Source organism: Nelumbo nucifera, chromosome 3, assembly GCF_055504915.1.
Source record: "Nelumbo nucifera cultivar China Antique chromosome 3, China Antique-T2T, whole genome shotgun sequence".
NCBI lineage: Eukaryota > Viridiplantae > Streptophyta > Magnoliopsida > Proteales > Nelumbonaceae > Nelumbo > Nelumbo nucifera.
Window position 1 is genome coordinate 109186293 of NC_142651.1, and position 24464 is coordinate 109210756.

At 37.5% G+C, this 24464-nt stretch overlaps 1 protein-coding gene and 1 non-coding gene across 2 annotated transcripts; both read left to right on the forward strand.

Moving 5' to 3' along the window:
- The first annotated feature begins 104 nt into the window (after window positions 1-104).
- On the forward strand, window positions 105-177 carry TRNAF-GAA (transfer RNA phenylalanine (anticodon GAA)). Its single transcript has one exon. It is a non-coding gene; the product is annotated as a tRNA-Phe (tRNA).
- Window positions 178-18575: 18398 nt separating this feature from the next.
- LOC104607086 (GDSL esterase/lipase At1g09390-like) lies at window positions 18576-24037 on the forward strand. Its single transcript, XM_010272589.3, has 5 exons — window positions 18576-18895; window positions 20337-20522; window positions 22581-22738; window positions 23324-23594; window positions 23741-24037. The coding sequence occupies exons 1-5, from the start codon at window positions 18634-18636 to the stop codon at window positions 23974-23976; spliced, it is 1113 nt and encodes a 370-aa protein (XP_010270891.1). The 5' UTR covers window positions 18576-18633; the 3' UTR covers window positions 23977-24037.
- The last annotated feature ends 427 nt before the right edge of the window (window positions 24038-24464 follow it).

Consider the following 24464-nt stretch of genomic DNA (forward strand, 5'->3'; position numbering starts at 1 on the left):
AAACATAGACCAATATTAATAGTTTTCACCAAACTATTGTCTATATGAACATGTAAATTCATGTTTCAAAATAACAATTATAGGGTCATATTGGATACGGGTCAGCGGGGATAGCTCAGTTGGGAGAGCGTCAGACTGAAGATCTGAAGGTCGCGTTTTCGATCCACGCTCACCGCATCAATTTTACTTATGTCATTTTCTGTTATGTTATCTGGCTGGCCTAATGATAAAAGAGAAAAAACTAAAAAAAAAACGACAATTGAATCGCAAGTGCGAGGAGTACGGTTTCAGTCCAGGCAGCGTCAGGGCACCGTTCGCGCAACATGAGAACACGCCACGCGTCCTAGAAACGTGCGAAGTGCATCTCTCGTTACTCTACTATTACTCTCTCTCTCTCTGTTTCTCTGTCTCTCGCATCTTTTCTCTTTCTCCGTTCCAGGCTTCCAGTAAAGCAGCTTTTCTCTCCTTCGCATGGTTCGTCGCCGGGATGCCGCTCTGCATCGAACCCAGAACCGCCATCACGAGCCACCCCTGCAAGCCATCTAATACAAACAAAATCCTGTGCATCTCTCGCCGAAGACGCCTCCAATGACATTGTTATCCGATTCTTGTTTCTTGTCTTTTTCATCTCGTTACTACTCTTGGGTCGTCGAGCCCATCCTGAGCTGACACAGGACAAGCAAGCGCTCTTGGGTCGTCGAATCGTCCTCAATGGAACTCCTCCGCTTCCGCCTGATCTTGGGTCGGAGTCAAATGCGATGCCAACCAGTCGCATGTCGTCGTCCTCCGTCTCCCCGGTATCGGTCTTGTTGGAGGGAGGTCTTGTGGGTCCGATCCCGCCCAACACCCCCGGCCGTCTCTCCCAACTACGCATTCTTAGTCTCCGGTCCAACCATCTCTCAGGTGAGATCCGTGCTGATTTCTCTCAGCTGAAGCTTTTGCACAATCTGTACCTCCAGGTTTGACTTAGCTGCTTGCCGCTGAGGCAATGGTCTCAAGCAGTGGCCTCTCGTTTGACTCAACTGAAAGATGTAGCAGTGGCCTGGGTTCACTGCTTGCCGCTGCTGTGATTTGTCTTGAACATGCGAGTGTTTCAGGCCCGGTGACCCTTCTACTTCTTGCCATACACTAATGCCAATACTAAATCGAGGACAAGCATAGGTCTTAAGTCAATGAAATTCCTTCACCCCATTCACCACGTCACTCTCAAAAGATGATTGGACCATCATTACATGTTAGGAGTATCTTGCCACACACCAATCCACTCTAAACAATCAAAGCAAATTAAAAGGAATATTCGATCACAGAAACCCCCAAAAGTAAAAAAAGACAAGACAAGAACATTGCTACCCAATCACCGAGAGTGGTAACTAATGAAGTTTTGAAACAAGTCCTTCGACTTCCAATTACTCTACAAGAGTACATACAAGAGAAATTCTTTTCTAAAGGATGTATGTTGTGCATACAATCATATGTTACACGAAAAGAAAATGAGTCAAAATTCGCTCTGGATATGAGCCTAAACTATTAATGCTCCTATATACGAGTTTAAACGATCTATTAGAAAGAAAAAAAACTCAAAATTCACTATTGGATAAGAACCTAAATTATCTATGCTCCTATATATGAGTTTAAACTATATAATAAAAAAGAGGAACACTCAAAGTTCGCTCGTGGATATGAGCCTAAACTATCTATGCTCTCATATATGAGCTTAAACTGTGTAAAAGACTCTAAGGCATGAGTATAAACAACTTTACTCAAAGTTTGCTCCTGGATACAAGTATAAACTGTCTACGAGACTCCTGAGTATGAATATAAACTATTCAACTGTTTAACAACTCAATATTTGCTCCCGAATATGAGTTTAAACTATTTACAAGACTCCCGAGTATGGGTATAAACTACTCAACTTCCTAAGCAATTCAAAATTTACTCTCAGATATGAGCATAAACTGTTTACAAGACTCTTGAGTACGAGTATAAATAATTCAACTTCCAAAATGTGCTCCCGAACACGAGCCTAAACTATCCACTAAGCGCTCTTAGATAAGAGCCTAAATTATCTACAAAGCCCGAAGTCACAAGTACAAATCACTTTGTGAACTACATCATGACTTGATCCTTCTAAGGGTACGTAGGCAATCTGAAAAAGGTGCAGTTGCAAAATAAATTATTTGTATCACTCCTGGCCCACATGAGTATAAATTGTGAATGGCCAATTCAAATAAAAAAAATTATGTATTACTCTTGGCCCATACGAGTATAAACTGCGACCAAACAAAAAAAATCATACTTATAACCTGTAAGAGTATGAACTACTGATGGTACAAAAAAAAAGAGAGAGAAAATTCTCTACTCCTAACCTGCAAGAGTGTAAACTTTGCAAGTCGATACTTGCATTGCCAATTACAATAACAACCACCAACTTGGGGGAGAGGAGGCATTTGTTGATATGTAAATTTTTTGGCCCAAAAAGTGAAGTAAATAAGGCCCACACCTACCACGTTGAGGATTGAATAGACAAAGCCCACCACTGAGAGCAATTAAAAAGATTTTCTTAAACTCTCAAATCAGTTAGAGAGATTTTCTCTAATCAATTTTAGTAGGGCCCAATTAATTAGCAATAATGCCTAATTAGCAATTTGGTTAAAAGGAAGATATGGTAGGCTGATTCAAGGAGGATTAACTTAACTCAATTAATAGATTTCCATTTATATGTGGGGTCTGGTCGCTTGCCAAGTGGCACCTTTACAAACCCTTCCAATCAATCTTATATAAAGATCACCATGGTCCTCTTAATTGGAGATCTCGAGCCAACAAACCTGCCAAAATAATACAAATCTTTAGGATGTCGTTCAAATCAATCTTGTGGGGCCTCCATTTAAATGGTAATCATTACCTATAATAACATCAAAATTATTGTTAAATGAAGAAGGAAATCATAGCTGCCGAATATGGTTCCTCTCATTTTCAAATCTTTGAGGTGGGCTTTTCAAATGTACCCATCCAAGGAGAGCAAGCAAATTCTCTGGCTCTTTGAGAGGTGGCCGGGAGAAAGAGGAAAGAAGGAGCTTCTCTTTTACAGAAAAGAGAGGATAAAAAATAAGAGAAGGAAGAGAGAAGACTGAAGAATTTGAAAGAAGTCTGTTTCGTGTGCAGTTGTTGAAGTTTCAAACTAGATGTTGTTATCCACCTACATGTTGAGAGGCATGCTCAACTGAAATCATCATTTCCTTCGTCTCTCCCCTTTGGAGCTCCCTCTTTGGCTCTTCCTTCGGCTCCCCCTTTAGTCCTTTCATTGCTTCCGTTACTTTTGACAAAGAAGAAGAAGAAATGGGCTGCACCAAGATCAAGGGAAGAAAAATAAGAATTTTGGCTCCTCAACTATTAAAGCTTTGAAACTGTTATAATTCCATATAATGTTGGCAAAAGGATTCTGGCTTTTGAGTTGCTGTAACCAAAAGCTCTATCAAATTATTACAAAAAAAAAAAGAAAATTCTCCTATCTTGTGCATGTACAATTGATCGTTGCAAGTTTTTTCTACAACTACAAGTTGTTAAGATTTTCAGATCGTGTTTGTGACAAGCTACAAGTACAAGTTCGGGTTGTATTTGTGACAATAGAATTATAGGGTATTCTTTGCAAAAAAAAAAAAGAGTTTGCATCCCACTTACATTTCTGAAAAAAAAAAAAAATCTTTGAATTTGTCCGCATTTTTTTTTGTACTCCAAATTTAGCACAAAAATTGTGTCGATAGACCATTTGAACCAAATGGATAACTTGTTCTGACAAAAAAAATTAAAAAATAAAAATGGGCCAAATCATTGAACAATTCAACTGCCCGAGTCAACATTTTGTTAATCAAATTAACGATTTTTGAAAAAATAACAGTTCTGGAGTAAAACGAAACCGATTCCAATTTTAAAAACCATGATATTAACCTTTTTTATCCGGCCAGCTACAAAAATTTTCAATTACTTACTTCCAATAACACTTCCCAAAAAGAAATACATCATCAACAAGGAGATGATTAATTCTAATTCTTTATTCAAACCGAGTTTCATGCAAATCAGCATTATTCAAACTTTGAGAAAGCATTTGGGGCAGAACCTCCCTGTTGGAGACCTCTAAATAGGAAGAAGAATATATTAGGATGACCATTACTTAAAACTGCCACTAAGGAGGTGGATATGCAATTTTTCATAGACTCGCAGAATTCTTGAGTGAGAATTTTCAACAAAAAAGCAGCATTCATTTCTATCACAGGCTTTTGAAAGTCCAACATTAATATAAACTTTTTTTTTTTTCACGCTGCGCACTATTTTGAGCTATTATTTGTACTGTGACTGTTGTTCATAGATTGGGCTTCCGATTTGATTTTATACTGTTTTGGGTTCAGGCTTTAAGTATCATCTATTCAAATTTTGACGTTAAATGCTGGAGAGATACGATTATTTAGAAGCAAAGGCTTCAGTTTTAAACCTAGCTAAAATGTTTTTGATCTATAGACATGATATACATTTAACCATAAGCTGGCATTGAGCTCCCTACGTGTCGCAGTCAGCAATTAAGAGTCTATTTGGTTCATAGTTGGAATTGGAATCGGAATAGTCCATTCCCATAGTTTGGTTGGTTCAGACAGGAATGAGAATGGGAATTAAAATCGATAGGAATGGGATTTCGTTCCCAAGGGAGGAACAGGGAATGGCCATTCCCTCAAATGGGGGAATGCCATTCCAACAGGAATGTGAATGAGATTCCGATTCCACCCAACCAAATAGTTGGAATCGGAATAGTCCATTCCGATTCCAATTCCAGACCCCTATTCCAGCAAACCAAACAAACCCTAAGTTTTGCCACAAAATGCAAATTAGTTCTAAAAAATTAAAAATAGAAAAAATAAAAATAAGAACATGGTTCAGTTCTAAATCGTAACAAAAAAGCAATTTGCTTGTTTTTAAAAGTAAATAATATTACTTGTTTTTAAAAGTAAAAATTGTAACAAAAAAAAGCAATTTGCTTAGATGATGTTTGGCATTGATGTTGCTTTCTGAGAAAAAGGTATCACATAGGCACCGCATCAAAGAAAGCAGTGCTTCAAACAATGCCCTCTTGTTTGGTAATATTTTTTCAGAAAAAAAAAAACATTACTCCAAACCACGCCTTGAAAATCGGAAAAGTATCGTCTGGAGCAACACCAAATTTAATGTTTTATGAGAAAATGGTGCATTGCTGCCAACAGTGCAATAATGTGACATCATCTTGAACATTGGATAATACAGACCATGTTAAAAACATTACTGCCAACACTGGTACTAAATAAAACCAGTGTTATTTAATTTTCTCAGAAAATAGTCTATGTATCAGCACCAATTATAAACAAAAAATAAACATCGTTTCATCAAAAATCGATACTTACAATTCTACATGCCCAACACCGTTTCCGATGCCAAACACCTACTTAGCTAATACGTGTTGGACCCACACTTTTTTTTAAAGAAAAGAGAACAAAAATCTTCTTTATTGGCTGTCTATGAAAAAAACGATGAGAACAATTAATTGGGTGGGGCCAGTTTTTTTTCGAGAAAGCAATGTGCGAGTCCACCACTTTACCTTGGCTCCCTGTATATTATACCTGTTTTAAAAAACAAATCCCATCGGATTGGGAAAGAACATTCCCGTAGTTACCTGAGTCATTACTTGTCAAAATTTGTTAAGGGTCCATTTAACAAACTACCCATAGTTCTGCTTATGAGTTGCTGGTGCATGGTATTAGTATTTCTAATATATTAATTCCAATAAAATGCAATTTGATTTTTAAAAGGTGTAAAACAGTGGATTTATACAAATCCATCAACCTGACTAATTCAATTGAGTTAGACTTGATTAGTTTAGATTCAATTTTTTAAAAATCAACTTGAAATTAGAACCGTTTTGACCACCGGTTTTTAGGTTGATGGTTCAACCATCCTATTTGAATGGATGACCCATTATGACAAAAAAATAAAAAAAGAAATAGTTAAAATAAAAAACAGCCAAAAACCGTTGAATGGGTTGGCAGTTCGACCACCTGGGTCAATGGTTTGATCACCCAAGTCAACTGACCAATTCAACGGTTTTTGGCCAGAGACCAAGTTTGGAGTAAAACACAGAACTGGTTGATTGGACGGCTCCCAGGCGACGGTCTGACCGTCCGAGTCAATCATGGTTTAAAAACATTGCTTAGACTAATCATTTAACTACTAGAATTTTTGAAATAATAATTGATGGATAAAATAGGTAAAGACAAAATATAAAAAGATTCTAGAAAACGCAAGGTCCAAACACTATAAATAGGGACCAATACACCCATTAACATGATGCCTATTAAACCATTAACAATACACCCATTAAGACCAATTAGAGGAGATGACCCAGATTTTCTCTGTAAAACAATATAAAATTCACAGAAACAGGCAGAGTATAGTTTGCACAGGAAAAAAAAACTTTCTATCTCATTTATTCTTAACTCATCGAATGACGACATGTATAAATATAGATGCAATGAGGTATTGGGGGAAAGAACATGCGGTGAATGTCTCTGGGTTGCTAGCCTGGCTTTCTGGAATGTTCAAACTTTCTTTAAGAGTAATACCCCCATCAAGTTGAGCATGAAGAGAACGAATGCCTAACTTTCCAAGTAGATAATGAAATCTATTAGCTCCTAAAGCTTTGGTAAACAAGTCAACTGGCTGCTCCTTTGTTGAAATGTGAAAAGTTTTGATTGTCTTGGTTTGAACATGTTCACGCAGGAAGTGACAATCAATTGCTATATGCTTCGTTCGTTCGTGAAAAGCTGGATTTGATGCTATATGAGAAGCAACTTGATTGTCAAAATGAAGCAACAATAGATGAGTGACAGAAATGTTGAGATCAACAAGAAGGCGTTTGAGCCAGAGCAACTCTGTAGTGGTGGAAGCCATTGCATGATATTCTGTCTCGGCTGATGAGTGGGCTACAATGTTCTGTTTCTTTGTCTTCTAGGACACAGGTGAATTACCAACAAAGATCACATATCCTATTGTGGATTATCGGGAGATTGGACAACTTCTATAGTCAGCATCACAATAGGCTTGAACAATGAAGTCATTTGATGAAGGTAAGAAAAGGCCTTTGTTCGGAGAGGCAGAGAGATATTTGAGGATGCACTAGGCTATAGTCATGTGAGCTTCAATTGGGTGTTGCATATGTTGATCGAGGGCATGAACAGAGTAACAAAGTTCTGGTCGTGTGATGGTTAAATACACTAATCGGCCAATGAGGCGGCGGAAACGACTGGGGTCTAGAAGTAAGAAACTATGCTCGTCAAATTGTAGTTGTTTATCCATTGAAAATGATGTTGGGTGACAACTAGTCATGCCGACTTCATGTAGTATGTCATGTAGGTATTTCATTGATGTAGAAAAAATCCAAATGAAGAGCGTTGAACCTCAATCCCTAAGAAATCTTTGAGACGGAAACACTTGTGCAAGTATTGCTTTAGATCATTAATTTGATCAGGATTACTGTCAGTGATGATCAAATCATCGACATAAACAAGGACAACAATGTATGAGCCTGAATTAGAGGAGAAGAAGAGTGAGTCCATATTGCTTGAGGGCATTTGAAAAATTTTCAAACCACTGTCGAGAGGCTAGCCATAGACCATAAAGGATTTTTTTTAGTTTGCACACTTGGTTGTCTCCTGGAGTATAAAGACTTGGCGGAATTTCCATTTAGACTTCCTTATGGAGATCACCATTCTGAAAAAGCATGTTAACATCAAATTGGAGAAGAGTCCACCCCCGACTAGCAGCAACTGACAGAAAGCACCAGATTGTAACTAGTTTAGCCACTAGTGTGTATGTGTTATGGAAGTTCAAACCCTTAACCTGAGTGTACCCCTTAGCCACAAGTCTTGTCTTATAGCGCCCAATTGTTCCATCAGCTTGATACTTGATTTTGTACACCCATTGTGCACCAATGGCTCATTTTCCTTACGGAAGTTCAACAAGAGTCCATGTGTTATTTTGATCAAATGCTGAAATTTCATCTTCCATAGCTTGCCGCTACTAAGGATCAAGAACTGCTTAATTATATCTACGTGGCTCAATTGGGGTGTCTACATGATGAAGGAAGTTTGTTGAGTGCCTAGAGAATTGATAATAATAATCCCTTAAGTATGCCATGAAAACCAATAGTAATAAAAGGATCTGAACCTAATTGTCCAAATCTCAAAAATACGAAGGATGATTGGATATGGTTCAAATGAGAACCGATTTGATGCATATAACTCTGTTTCTATTGATTAGAATAAGCAAACAAATACAAAAAATTATCTTACCTCCTCCAATAGTCATAACCACGAAATTGATTTCTTATTTGATTAAAGATCCAACCAAATCAATGATCCTACATCCACATTCTTGAACAACAAAGAACAGATCTCTGGTACACCCTCTATGCACAAGTATGGAGATTTTTTTTCTTTTTCAAGTATTTTTTTTTCTCTTTCTCCTCTCAAGTCTAACCCTTTAGAGCTTCCGCGTTCAAGAAAGTAATAGGGGGCCTTCTTGAATGTTCCCTTATGAATAAGCTCATTAGCTAGACTCAAGGAGAAAACTTTCCTTTCATTTTTTTCTCACCTCTTAATTAGTTCATCCTATCAATGAGCTTTCCAATTTAGTTGACAAGAAAATCTCTTCAAATCCCATCACCTCTCCTAAATTTTCTCCACCATTCAATTAAATTTGAAATTAAAAATCAAATTTAAACACACCCCTACAATTATGGGATGATTGTGAAAGGTTTCCAACTCATTCCCAACAAGCTAACGTTGGGATGCTTAAAATGGTAATGACCTAGATTATGGCCACTATTGAGGGCCACAATCTGAGTCATTCTTGCATGCTAGAGTTTTTTGTTGTTGATGAGGGCGAGTTATGTTAGCTATGCCATGATTAGGATGAACCATATTAGGTTGGACTGAGTTAGGCTGAGTCAGACTGGGCTGAACCGTTTGCTCATCATGTGGAAGGCAATCAATGTTGTCGGAAGTGGACAATGGTATAATCAGCCCTGAATTAGAAGACAACATCACATGAGGTGAAGATTTGTCAAGAATCCAAATCAAAGAATTGAGCTAACTACTCCCATGTCTTTTACATGATTCAAAAATGCTTTTGGGGACAACCCCTTAATCATGGGGTCAATCATTCTATCAGTTCCAATATATTCAATAGTAATCTTCTACTCTTGAATTTTATCCCTCACAACTAAGTACTCTAAATCTATGTACTTGCTTTGACTGCTATTTTTATTGTTCTTTGGGAAGAATGCAGCTGCAACATTGTCATAAAATAGTCGTATTGGTCTATCAACACAATCGAGCACCAAAGCTCCCAAACCAGCAATGAAGTTCTTCAGCCACAATGCACAAGCAGTTGCATCATGACACCTTATAAATTCTGCTTCCATGGTGGAGGATGTTCTCAGCTTCTGTTTTGAGCTTCTCCAAGACACAACTCCCCCTGCTAGCAGAAATACATATCCTAACGTTGACTTTCTAGTATCAGGGCATCATCCTCCACAGTCGGAATCAATTTACCCCAATAGCTCCAAATTGTCCCCTCTTCTATATGTGAGAACAAATTCTTTTGTTCCTTATAGATATCTAAACACCTTTTTATTAGCCTTCTAGTGTTTCCTTCCTGGGTTACATTGGAACCTACCCAGTACTCCCATTGCAAATGCAATGTCTGGTCTTGTGAAAACTTATGTATACATCAGACTTCCTATAACTGATGCATAGGGGAATTTGTTCATATCCTCATTTTTATATTCTGTTTGAGGACTACTCTCGATGCTAAACTTATCCCCTTTATTAATTGGCACTACACTTGGTGTACAGTGTCCCATACTAAACCTTTCCAAGACCCTTTGAATATATGCCCTTTGGGATAAACCCAACACTTTATGGGCTCTATCTCGTTGGATCTCAATTCCTAGAACATGGGATGCTTCTCCAATGTCCTTCATGTCAAATTTTTGTGTAAGAAATTCCTCAGTTTGGTATAGTTAGCCCATGTTTTTGCTGGCAATCAGAATGTCATCAACATACAAAATTAGCTGGACAAAATATGTCCCACTAACCTTGAGGTATATACATTGATCCACAACATTCTTTTTATAACCAAATGAGGTAATTGCACTGTGAAACTTGTAATACCACTAGTGGGATGCTTGTTTCAAGCCATATATAGACTTATTTAACCTACATACCGTGTGTTCTCTACCCTTTGCGGTGAATCCTTTTGGTTGCGTCATGTAGATTTTTTCCTCAAGTTCCCCATTTAGGAATGTAGTCTTAACATCCATCTGGTGCAACTCCATATCATATTGAGCCACCAATGCCATAATGATTCTAAATGAATCTTTCTTAGAGACAGGAGAGAAAGTCTCATTATAGTCTACTCCCTTTTCAGTATCATACCCTTTTACTACTAGTCTAGCCTTATACCTCTCAATTTCACCTTTAAGTACTCTCTTTGTTTTGAATATCCATTTGCATGGAACAATTTTAACACCCGCTGGTTGTTGCACAAGACCCCAAACACCATTGGTAGTCATAGAGTCAATCTCACTCTTCATGGCATCAAACCAAAAGGCGGAGTTAGGGCTATCCATGGCATCTTTGAACGTTAGTGGATCTTCGAAGAGATCTACACCAAAATCTGATTCCTAGAGGTAAATTTAGTTTGAGGATGCAGTGCTTCGTCTAATTTTAATGGATCTCCTTGGCACAAATGGGACCTCCTGCACTTCATCCTGACTTTCAAGATCAGGCTGTTCAGGGGCAATGATAGGTGATTCAACCACAATAGGTTGTTCTATTATAGGTTGTTGTTCTTCTTGTACTTCAGTAGAGTTTGTAGGCAAAACAGTACAAGAGTGCCTAACCATTGTATTGACTTCTTTGAACTCAAGGTTTGTTGGAGTTCCACTCCCATTTGCCAAGTTATCCTCTAGGAACCTTGCATTTCTTGCCTCCACAAGCTTTGGTGTATTGTTTGGACAATAGAACTTGTATCCTTTTGATATCTCAGTGTATCCCACAAAGTGGCCACTTAGAGTTCTGGGGTCCAATTTTCCTAAATGAGGATTATACACCCTCACCTCTACATTACAACCTCCATACATGTACATGGTTTAAACTGGTCTTCTTTCCAACCCATAACTCATAAGGAGTCTTAGAAATTGCCTTAGTGGGCACCCTCTTTAAAATCTACACGACAGTTTTTAGTGCTTCTCCCCATAGACTTGTGGGCAAGATGGAATTACTCATCATAGTTCTCACCATTTTCATGAGTGTTTGGTTTCTCCTTTCTATAATTCCATTTTGGTTTAGAGAACTGGGCATGGTGTACTAAGTGATGATGCCTTGCTCTCTTAGGAACAATCAAAGGGTCCAGGGTTTTGACCCACCTTTGTGTACCTTCCATAGTACTCACCCCCTCGGTTAGACCGTACAACCTCAATTTGATATCTGGTATGTTTTTCTACTTCATTCTTAAAAATCTTAAATGCTTGTAAGGTAATGGTCCACATATATCTGTGTGAATCAACTCCAACTTTGTGTTGCTTCTAGTGGCATTTTTTCCCCTCTTGATAGTTTGCTTTCCCTTTATGCAGTCTATACAAGTGGGGAAGTCCTCAAAGTTCATGGGCTGTAAAATCCCATCATTTACCAACCTTTTGAGGCGGTCAATTGAAATATGACCCAATCTCCTATGCCATAGAGACAATGAGCTCTCTTCAGTGGAATTTTCTTAACACTTATCGTATAAGAAACTAGATTTTCTAGGTCTGATGAGCAGTCTAGTCTATATAGATTATCTTGTAAGCTACCAAAACCAATTAGTTTATTTGATTTGTGAATTTCAAATTTAAAACCACTAAAAACCAATTTAAAACCACTAAGTGCAAGTCTGGAAACAGAAATGAAGTTTCTGGAGAAACCAGGAACAAACACAACATTATTCAAAAGTAAATTTAAACCAGTAGAAAGAGATAACTCTATGTCTCCTACAGCTTGAAACAACTACTTTATTTCCATTTCCGAGATAGATGATGAAGTGCTCATTCAGACTAGGTTTCCTTGCCCTTTGAAGGCCCTGCAAGGTGTTTACAATATAGGTTGATGCACCCGAGTCAATCCACAAAGAGTTAAGGAGAGTTTTAACAAAATTTGATTCACACACAAGGGAAAAATTAGTACCTGTATCATCTTTTCCTTTCTGAGCTTTCTTCTTTTCTAACCAACCTTTGAAGCGAGTACAGTCACTTCTGAAGTGGTCATTCTTCTTACAAAAGAAACAACAAGTGGGCTCAGTTTTACCCTTGCCTTTAGCCAATTTACGACCCTTTCCTTTTGTTGCAGGACCCTTCTTATTCTTATCACCTTTTGTTACAAGATTGACGGTTTCCTACATTGTGAGGAGTTGGTTAAAACTCCATGTTTCCTTTTGTGTGTTATAAGACACTTTGAATGGCCCATACTCGATTGGAAGAGAGTTGATGATGAAAGTGATGCAAAAAGAGTCAGTGACGGTTACTCCTAGGTTGTTTAATTTGTCGCTCACGTCTTTCATCTCAAGGATGTGTTTCCTGATTGATTTGGATTGGTTGAATTTCATGCTCACCAACTTATTCAAGAGAGTTTGTGATAATATTTTCTCGGATGCCACAAACTGTTCTTCTATAGCCGCAAGGTATTGGCAAATTGTTTCTTTGTCAAGAATAGCACCTCTTATATTTCTACTTATGCGGGCTTTCATGATCATGTTGCAGATACGGTTAGACTTTTCCCAGTTTGTTAGGAGAGTCGCTATAGTTGGAGATGACTCATCAGTGACAACGGGCTTATCTTTTACCCGCAATGCGAGAACTAGGTCTCTCCAACCTAGATTTATGAGAAGAGTCTCCTTCCATTCTGGGAAATTGTCTCCCTCTAAAAGGGGAATGGAGTTCAAATCAAGCATATCAATAGGAGCTGTAATATATTAGAAGTCCCGATCAGGATTACATGTCACCAACAAAACGCATTTAGGTTTTTACCTTTGGGCATTCAACCAATTGCGTTGTTTGGATGTGAATTGTCTCATACCTTTGGGCATCTGGAACTATTCATACCCAAACAATTAGATTAAGTTTGTTTACCTTGGGCCCACACAAACAATATCTAATTGGCATGCTTGTCATAGTAGTGAATCACCTAGGTTGCTTTGGATACACCTAGGTTAGAAGAAATCTGCATATTTTGTACCATAATAGGCTGATTAGAATCGGGCCCCTTTAACATTCTCCTGAGGTTAAGGTTGCCCTTGAATGACTAGTGCGGTCCATTACTGAACCGGACCCACTACTGGTGTAAACCAGTGCATATTACAACATCAGTGATAAGTGCCCAATTTTAATCAAGGCCCACCAGGTTTCTATGCGTCAAAGCCAACAACCACAAGGGCTCAAAACCATAACACAAACTAATTTGTTGGGTTGATACATATTCAGTCAAGATAGCAGTTTCAACAGGCCCAAACAAATTAAATAAAGTAATATTGATCATAAAACTAATTTAAAAGGTTACATCATGGCTGCACCCACGTCACATGTAAAAGTTTATAGTGTTTTTCCCCAATACTAATTTCAGCACTAGAAAAATTGCAATAACTGATTCAGTTTGATCTGAAACATCTTATGGGATTCCTTAATAACCATATTAATATTATTATCTTTTCAGTCTAATGCACAAACCAGAGCTTTTCGGTAAGATAATGAGTTACAGATCTGGTTGGTCAATTCAGACCATATCAAAGATCTATTGGAACTCCCATGTGCCCCAATATGACATTCCAGGTTCGGCCATTCACTATCAGCCCACATGGGCTGTTGGCTGATTGTGCTGAAATCACTATGGAAAAACACTACGACACTCTACACATGTTCAGATATGGTAACCGGTCAAGGCTAAAAGAAATGAATTCATAGTCACAAGGCAACAATTTACAAAAGGGATTCAACTGAAATATAACTATGTTAATGGTGGATTTAACTGGCCCATTAACATAGGGTCCAGACGACAACAAATTTAAAGTAATTAATAACACAAAAGGTTTGACTACCAGCGACAAGAGTGAATCCTAATGCAGCCATGATAACTAGGTTACATACCAGCAGTAAGAGATAAAAGATGAGCTATGGTCTGGTAGGACCGGCTCTAATACCACTTGAAAACCAATAGTATTAAAAGGATTTGAACCTAATTGTCCAGATCTCAGAAATACCAAGGATGATCGGATATGGTTCAAATGAGAACCAGTCCGATACATATAACTCTGTTTCTATTTATCAGAATAAGCAAACAAATACAGAAAATTATCTTACCTCCTCCAATAACCATAATCACGAAATTGATTTATTGTTTGATGAGAGATCCAACCAAATCAGTGATCCTGCATTCACGTTCTTAATCAACAAAGAACAGATCTCTCGTACGCCCTCTATGCACAAGTATGGAGTTTTTTTTTTCTTTTTCAAGTATCTCTTTCTCCTCTCAAGTCTAACTCCTCTAGAGCTTTCACGTTCAAGAAAGTGATAGTGATAGGGGCCTCCTTGAACGTTCCCTTTCATTTTTCTTCTCACCTCTTAATTAGTTCATCCTATCATGAGCTTTCCAATTTAGTTGACAAAAAACTCTCTCCAAATCCCATCACCTCTCCTAAATTTTCTCCACCATTCAATTAAATTTGACATTAAAAATCAAATTTAAACACACCCCTACAATTAGGGGGTGATTGTGGAAGGTTTCCAACTCATTCCCAACAAACTAACGTTGGGATCCTTAAAATGGTAATGACCTAAATTATGGCCATTATTGAGGGCCACAATCCGAGTCATTCTTACATGCCAGAGTTTTTTGTTGTAGATGAGGGCGAGTTATGTTAGCTATGCCATGATTAGGATGAACCATATTGGGTTAGACTGAGTTAGGTTGAGTCAGACTGGGCTGAACCGTTTGCTCATCATGTGGAAGGCAATCAATGTTGTCAGAAGTGGTATAACCAACCCTGAATTGGTGAAAGGTATTGATTCATTCAGTATGACTGGGAAAAGATTTTCATGGAAGACAACATCACGTGAGGTGAAGATTTGTCGAGAATCCAATTCAAATATTTTGTAAGCATTTTATCCAAATGGATATCCGACAAGTACTCCTTTGATTGCACGAGCGGTAAACTTGTTGTGGGTATAATTGTGGTTTTTGGAATAGACCAAGCAACCGAATACACAAATATGTTCATATGTTGGTGGTCGATTAAACAACAACTCGAAAGGTATCTTGCCCCCGAGTACTTGAGTTGGGAGGTAATTGATCAAATATGTCGCTATAGTCACACGCTCTCCCCAAAAAGAAAGAGGGTGGCTTGCTTGGAAGCGAAGTGCACGAGCTATTTTAAGCAAACGTCTATGATTGCGTTCGACTACACCATTTTGTTGCGGTGTGTCAACGCAACAATGTTGATGAACATTTCCTTGTTGTAGCAAAAAGCTTTTCATGGGATGTGTAAAAATTTCAATCTATTATCTGTCTACATGACTTGTACAGAACATTGAAATTGTGTTTTGACCATATTGCAGAACTGAGAAAAATAGTAAAGAACTTGAGCTTGACTATGCATCAAATACAACCAAGTGCTACAAAAAAAGTCATCTACTATGGTAAGAAAATATCGTGCACCACTATAAATAGAATAACCGCCCCAGATGTCAACATGAACTAGATGAAATAGTTTCGTTTCTCAAGAGTTGCTTATGGGAAATGGCATACACGACTGCTTTGCACGATGACAAGTGTCACATGGCAATCCTGTAGGAAGAGTAGAAATGCCATGAACTAATGAAAGAGAATGTCGAGAAGCATGACCCAAGTGCTTGTGCCATGTATTACCAGTAACTTCACTATGAGCAATTAAAGCAGAGGAACATGGAGTTTCAACAGTAAAGTGGTAAATTTTGTTCAATGCTTCACCCATTCCAATCACTTTCTTTGACATTGGGTCCTGAATTAGACAACTAGTTGGCAAGAAAAGGGCAATACATTGCAATTGATTAGTTGATTTGTTAATAGAGATCAAATTGTAGTTGAAACCAAGGATATGGAGAACCTCATGAATAGTAATATCGGGGATTAGCATAACTCACCCTTGATGTGTAGCTTGCAAAACTACTCCATTGGGCAAGCGAAATAGCTTAGGTTGGGCCAATACATTGTGAATAGTAAGGAGTTTCAGATCAAGACCATATGATCTGAAGCTCCGCTATCCATGAAGGTTGATTGGGAAAGGTAACGAGAGCCTTACCAGAGGCATTGGCCGCGATGTTATCTGGTGTTATGAGAGCCATAAGCCGATTCTCTTATTACAGGTTTAATCCTTGTATGGGGGATGCTTCATCATTCTGTGCACTGACTGAAGCAAATGCGGCTTTTGTTCCTTTGCCCTGTGCTTGTGTTTTACCTTTGTTTCAGTTTGGTGGATATCCGACAAGTTCAAAGTAACGATCTCGTGTATGCCTATGTTTCTTGTAGTGTTCACACTTCACCTTAGGCTTAGTTTGGGTATTAGACATCGAACGGTTCTTGAAAAAATTTGCAAAGAGTGATGCTCTGGCATCAATATCTATATTGGTCGGTGTGTTGACGACGACAGAGTGTTTCTCTTCCTGGACTACAAGAGCGTATGCCCTATTGATGTTTGGCACAAGATCCGATCCAAGAAAATTGGATCTAACATTGTTGAAGACATTATTAAGTCCCATGAGAAACTTATGCAGCTTCTCATCTTCTCGCATGACCACAAATTGTTTAGTTGTTCCACAAGTGCATTTAGGTACAACAACCAACATTTAGAGCTCGTCTCATAGGGCTTTCAATTTGGTGAAGTAGGCTGCCACCGATAGACTTCCTTGTTGTAGTTTTGCAAGGTTTTTTCTTAAGCTGGTAGGTTCTTGGCGCATTCTTCTGCAAGAACCTCTCTTCAACTTCTTTCCAGATTTCACTGGCCATGTCTGCATAGACAAAACTGTCATGGAGTTCATGTGCCAATGAATTGAAAATCCAAGAAATGACCATCAAATTGCATTTAATCCAAAGCGGTTCTTACAATGACCCTACATCGGACTTCGACAGTGTGAACCATCAACAAAACAATAATTGTTCTTGGCTCTTAAGGCATTTCTCATCGCATGCTGCCAGGTTGGGTAGGTATCTCCATTGAGTGGACAAGACACCAATAGAGTCCCTACATTATCTGAGGTGTGCAAGTTCAACTCCATTGCAAGAAATCCAGACGGAAGAACAAGATACAAAAGCCCAAAATGGCTCTGATACCATATAAAACAGTATAAAATTCACAGAAAACGGCAAAGCATAGTTTGCACAGAAGAAAAAAAAAATTATCTCATTTATTCTTAACTCGTCAAATCACATGTATAAAACAGATGCGATGAGGTCTTTAGGGAAAAAAACACATGGTGAATGTCTTTGGGTTGCCAGCCTGATTTTCTGGAATGTTCGAGCTTTCTATAATAGAAATTTGTTCTGTTAACATTCTCTCTCCTCTCATTCCTTAGCAACCGCATCCATTCTCTCTAGACCTTCGGAGTAATACGAACCATCACTATACTGGAGCCTGTTGGCTTACAAAATAAATAATTAAATAAATTGTATTATCAACACTCTTTTGGTTCAAATTAATCCATTTGGTCATCCATCCACCCTGCCCCTTGGTTTTATGAACCAACTATTATTTGGCCAAAGAATTCTACTAGTCTTATCTTACTAACTCAGCTCACTGAGGATGTATTTACGTATGTTAATTGACTATTTTTTCTTGGTTTCTAGATTTCCATGTATTCCAGAGTTCAGAGCATGGATGTAAGGAGTTCAAATCAACCCCCCACAACGTTCCAGTACATTCTCACCGTGTATTGAAAACATTTCCCGATAATAATACCCGGTATAGATGTTCCCAATATATGGCGGAGATGTATTGTGGGACATTGTGGGGAGCTGATTCGGTATCGGATGTAAGCTAGTTATTAGAATTTAGAACCTGCCACCTTGCACAGTTGCATCTTATAGTTTCCATGATGGTTGATGGCCCTCTAGTCTAAAGTTGATACAGCTTAGCTTGTTTGTACTCCTTACAGCTCGTCTCTATTATTTCACATCTTGCACAATTCTACAAAATCCCACAACAGAACAGTAGTGGGTACTTTAATTTTATTAATTTTTCAGAGTTGTCTCCAACGAGGACTAGGAGCTGTATTAATCTCACCCCATTCCTTCGCTTGTTTTTATGTCGCTTTAGCTGACACCAGTCCATTTGGCTTATGGACCCCCAGATCAAATCCGATCCTTGTTTTATTGTTCATTCTCAATAATATTTAATTATCCTTCTGAAACTGCATGGTAATTAAGTAACGCAGTGTTGCTTTTCCTTATTATAAAAGGCTTATAAGGGCTTCTGGGTTTACTACGAGGGAGAGAAGTCATGGGTCATAAAGGAGGTGCCTCTCTTCTTCTTCATCAGTACTTGATATTTCTTTCATTTCCTGTCATCTTTCTTCCTCTCTTTGCTCATTCTCAGTGCAACGGCCGGAACCCGGTTGTTTTAAACTTCGGTGATTCAAACTCGGATACCGGTGGATTTGCTGTCGGACTGGGTCTCCCCATCCGCCCACCCAATGGCCGAACCTTCTTCCATGGATCCTCTAACCGATTAAGCGACGGGCGGTTAGTGATTGATTTCCTTTGTAAGTTGTACTGATTCCCATCTTCCTCTCCTCAAATGGTATTCAATTTCGATCAGTTTCTTGCTATGCGTGGGTGATCAATTTCTCTCCTCTCATATATCCAGCTGATCATGGCTTTATTTCTTGGGAATTATCTATCGTCTATTCTTGCATTATTTAGAGCCCAAGCCTTAGTTATTAAGGTTGTGTTTGTCTTTGGTGTAAATATTTATCGATATAAAAATACATTGATGGATTTCAACACCGATTAGTTTAAATGAGTGACGAACCATTGTAAAATAAAAAGTGTGATTATCGATATAAATATTTACATTGTTCATATTGATGTTTTATTTACATTGTAAAACTCTAGAATGAATGAAGTTGTATCAATTTTTAATATAAAATTATACTCAATCCACCGTATTTACACAAAAAACAAATCCTGATATCTTTTATGTTTGATGGTTTTCTTTAATTTGCAGCAACCTGTTTAGCTAGCTACCAATATCCTGTACTTTGATATATACAATTTCTTTAATTTACTGTCATATAACGGCATGGCTCAGCCTTCAACCTCAAGTAGATATCCGGTGACTCGATAGTTGTGTTCAGTGTTCAAAGTTGATGCTCTGCTACACTAGCTCCTCGTCCTCTCTCCTGTTTGTTAATTAGTGGGCCTCCCAGTGAAATGAGACATCTCTTCTGAGGAACAAAGTCATGAGCTAGATATCGAAAAAACAGTTGCTATATCAAGTAAAGCAGGAAACAATGTGGGCCGCAGTTCTTTGGCTCTTTCAGCAATTTGGCCACCCATCCATGATCCATGCACCACGCCGATCGAGTCACCGACACTAAAAAACAATGACTGACTATTCATTTCTTATAGATAAGCGTGTTGTCCAATCCAAAACCAATCTAGACGGATTGGACGAATAAGACATATTGAATTGGACCAGATCCAGATACTGATCCATTTGTTATGAATTTTTATTGGGTTGGGTTGGATTGATGTAATATCTGGTCCATTGATATAAGATAAGAATATAAATGTTAATGGACCGGATTTAAATTGAAACCAATCTAAATTAAAACAAATTTGAACAGATTGAACGGTCTAGACATTAAATTGGATCGATCCAAAATATTTATTAAATTAAATTGGACCTGATCTAATGAATTCATATTGGATTGGATTGAATTGGACCAAATTCAGTACCCAATTGACACTTCTACTTAGATGGTTGACCAGTACTTTTGACTCGGCTTGGTTATTGCCTGGTCAGGACTCAGGAGCAATGGAGTTGATTTGGGGACTAGAGTACTTAGTGCTCACGACAATTGCAATGAAGATCTTCATATAGAAATTAAAGAAAGAATATTGTTTCATTATTTAGTTGATAATGGTTAAAAGGATTCACTGCAGAATTAATATATTTCAAATTCATTATTGTTTCTTCAGGTGAAAGCTTGAATATGAGTTACTTGACCCCGTACCTGGAATCATTAGAGCCCAATTTCAGAAATGGTGCGAACTTTGCAATAAGTGGCTCGTCAACTCTACCTAAATTTGTTCCTTTTTCTCTGGACATTCAAGTTCTGCAATTCCTTCGGTTTCAAGCTCGCTCCCTCCAACTTCTATCACAAGGTAAGTCGTCATCATCATCATCTAGGCTTTATCACAAGTCCCAACTATATGGTGTCGGCTATCAAGGCATTGAGTATGAATGCTTAATTTGTGTGGCTGTGGCTGTGACAAGTAAAACATAATAATGGCTTCATCCAATTAATACTGTTGTATGACTCAAATCAGACCAGACGGTCGAACCATAAAGGTTAGGAATAGTTAGGACTTCAGCATTTCTAGGGTTTTTAACGGGTTCGGTATGCAGTCTTTCAATTGTATTTTTTTATAATACATTTTGAAAATCTAAGAATAAGAAATTTAATTTGAAATTTGGTCTATGGGTTTTAAGGTGTCACATCTTGCATGATAAAGGAAGAAAAACAGACAAACATGAAAAGAAATGGGTTAAATACTCTGCAACCTAATGCAGAATTCTGAATGACAGAACCCCATAGTAGCCTCTCATATAAATCACATCCTGCCCATGAATTAGGCATCAATTCACAGTCAGGATTCATCCCCCTGTACCATGGGTTATAAAATTCTGACTTCGACTGATCAGTCATTCTTCCAAAACAAATCAAACCAAATTGCAAGAATATTACCCTCTATATATGTAGGGTATTATGAATTTAAGACCTAGCAGGATGGGCCAGCAAAACATGAAACCCAGTTTGGAATAAAAAAAATAAAACCCTAACCCCAACCATACACCCAAATAAACTTGACCCTAACCCAATCTTATAGGGTTGGGACAGGTTGGATTTACCATTTAACTCAACCTATTGACATCCTTATATTCTAGGTCTTGTTCAAATATGTTAAATGATGGTTTTCACAAGTTGAATGGGCTACGGCGGAGGCCGAATCAGCCCCAATAAGACTGCCCCCACAACGTTCCACAGCACATCTCCATTGTGTATTGGAAACATCTTTCAATGATGACATCATTATTCCTGGTATTATCATCAGGAGATATTCTAAACACATGGCAAGGATGTGCTGTGGGACGTTGTGGGGGACTGATTTGAACTCACTACGCCCGGCTAACTAGTAAAACTGTGACTAATTGAGCATTCCAGTTTTCAATCTGGTCCAAGTCTTACAACACTGGCCTCATTTGAAGGAAATGATGCTTATCCTTTTTTTTTTGTTAGGAGAAATGGGTATGCATTCCTGATATCCTAAGATGATGACCCCATTCACATAGTTTATTTAGAAATTGGAAAAGCCCACAATGACAAGTCATTAAAAGATTTAATATTTAAAAAGAAAAACAACTACTAAGTGGTGGGAAGTTCTAAATATCGATATACTTGATACGCTGGTAAGGGCATTTCAGACGGTATCGATACTGTTTTTTTAATTGTATTATATTTTTTTTCAAAACCAGCTCAGGGGGTGGTTTAAGGCTCCTCTGTCTCTGAATCAGTCAGAATTCCGATGCACCCTCTGTAGGGGCATATCGGAGAGCTCCCGATATAATACGTATAGGTCGATAAGTATCGATTTTTTGAACCTTAAACCGTAAACAGTCATGCGAAGAATGTTAACCACAAAAGTAAGGATTGATCAGTGATGTTTCAAAGGAAAATAATGACTTAAATACAGAGTGGGTGATAGAGAATAGTAAAAGAATTATAAATTTAAAAATGTCTAAAAGATGGTCCAAATTCGAAGGTCGATAAGGAAGAATAAGAGTTAATTTTGCTGGTATGTAGAGTGATTTTTGTTCCTGATGCATCAATAAAGCTTTCTTTTTCTTGAAAAAAAAAATATGCATTTCCTTTAGTTTAAGAATAATATAACTCGTTATCGTGTTTCTTCTTTTGTTCAACAGTTGGTCTGTATTTTCATGGTTGATTTGTTTGATCCTTTTTGTTTTTCCTGATTTTATGCTGAGCATTTATGAATTGATCTTGCCTGCTGGTGCGTAAAAGAAAACAAAAGATTATTAATGGTGATAGGTCCTATACTATCATTAATTATTTTTGGCTTGTTCCTACCATCGTCTCAACTATATATATATAATGAAAACGGGCCGTCTAAGTAGCTCTCCATCCATGAAATTTGATTTAGGTTCAAGAGGTTTGGTGGATGAAGAGGGGTTCCGGAATGCACTCTACACATTGGACATCGGACAGAATGATCTAGTCGCTTCATTCACTTACCTCTCTTATGCAGAAATCATCAAGAGGATTCCTTCTTTTCTTGAGGAAATTAAAAGTGCCATTTGGGTGAGTAATTCATACATATATCTTTTAGCCTCTATCTTTATTTCTCTTGATAATTTATTTAGAAAATATTTATAATGCCAGAAAGATATGGTATCATAAGAGTTTTGATCAGTCAAAACCCACACATGAATTTTGATAAATAATATCTGATTGACTATCACGTTTTTTATTCCAGTTGATTAGTCAGATGTTTTTCGAATACATCTTTTTGATATCATAGTGAACCCATTTATTTATTCCATGGATAAGAAAATCAGACTGAAGTGGATGGTTGGACTGGTTGACCCAGGAATTGGCCAGACAACGGGTTCTGTTTCACTCTAAAATCATTTCTGGGCCAAAAACCATTGATTTGGTCAATGACCCGCTGACCTGGGCAATTGATCCATCGACCTAGATAATGATTTTTGACCATTTTTTATTTTAATTATTTTTTAAATCAAAACAGACCATTTATTCAAATCAGATTATGGAACCATTCCACTCGAGAACCAATCCCAAAAATAGGGTCTAGTTTCTAAAACCTTGATTTATTCATGATTATTCAATTCTTCTCTCTATAGTATTAATTTCAATGAAATGCAGAGTATTTATCTACATGGTGGAAAGAATTTTTGGATACACAATACGGGTCCCTTGGGATGTTTGCCACAAATGCTTTCCATAACAAGCAGAAACGTCAGTGGCCTGGATCCGTATGGTTGCCTTCAGTCTCCTAACGATGCTGCAAAAGTCTTTAATGAAGGCTTAAGAGCTCTTTGTGAAGAACTGAGATCCCAAATGAAGAATGCCACCATTGTCTACGTAGATATTTATTCCATCAAGTACGATCTCATCGCCAATTCCACCAAATATGGTGAGCTATTCATTCTCTCTCACTCTCTCTTTTTTTTTTTTTTTTTTTTTTTTTGCTTTTTCAAAACAAACACAAATTTTATGATTTTTTTTTTATTTTTCTAAATTAAACCACCCAATGTAATTAATTTATATATACATATACAGGTTTTCAGCATCCATTGATGGTTTGCTGTGGCTATGGTGGGCCACCATACAACTTCAACCCTAACGTGACATGCGGTCAAACTGGCTACAACATCTGTGAGGAAGGATCAAAATACATAAGCTGGGATGGCACACACTACACTGAAGCTGCAAATGAAATAGTTGCATCCAAAATACTCTCCGCCAATTATTCTATACCTAACCTCAAATTCGATTACTTTTGTCACACCTCATAAATCATCCACATCAATTGAATCATCTTCTCTCTCTTTATCAATAAAAACAACTATTATGCAATTGTTTTTGAAATGAAGGCAAAATACCCTTATTTTAGAATTTGTCTTTACTATAATTATGAGGATAAAAATGTAATTTAAACTATTACTTTTTACTTCATTCAACCTCTTTATTAAGTCTCATATTTGAGATATTAACTCCAGTGCTCTCTCATGAAATCTTATATTTAAAATATTATTATTTCTTACCAATAAATTCTACAAACTAGATATGTATGATGTATCCAATACTTCTAACAATATAAAACCCATGTTTTGTAAAATCAATTCGAAAATGAAATTATTTTTACATCCATGTGGCGGGTGAGCAATTCAATGGTGGAATCCCAATATTAATATTTTTATATTTATTTATATTTAATTTTAAAAAATTATTATCTAATTTTGATATTATGGGTTGGCCCAAATGGTTGAATTGCTTATCCGCC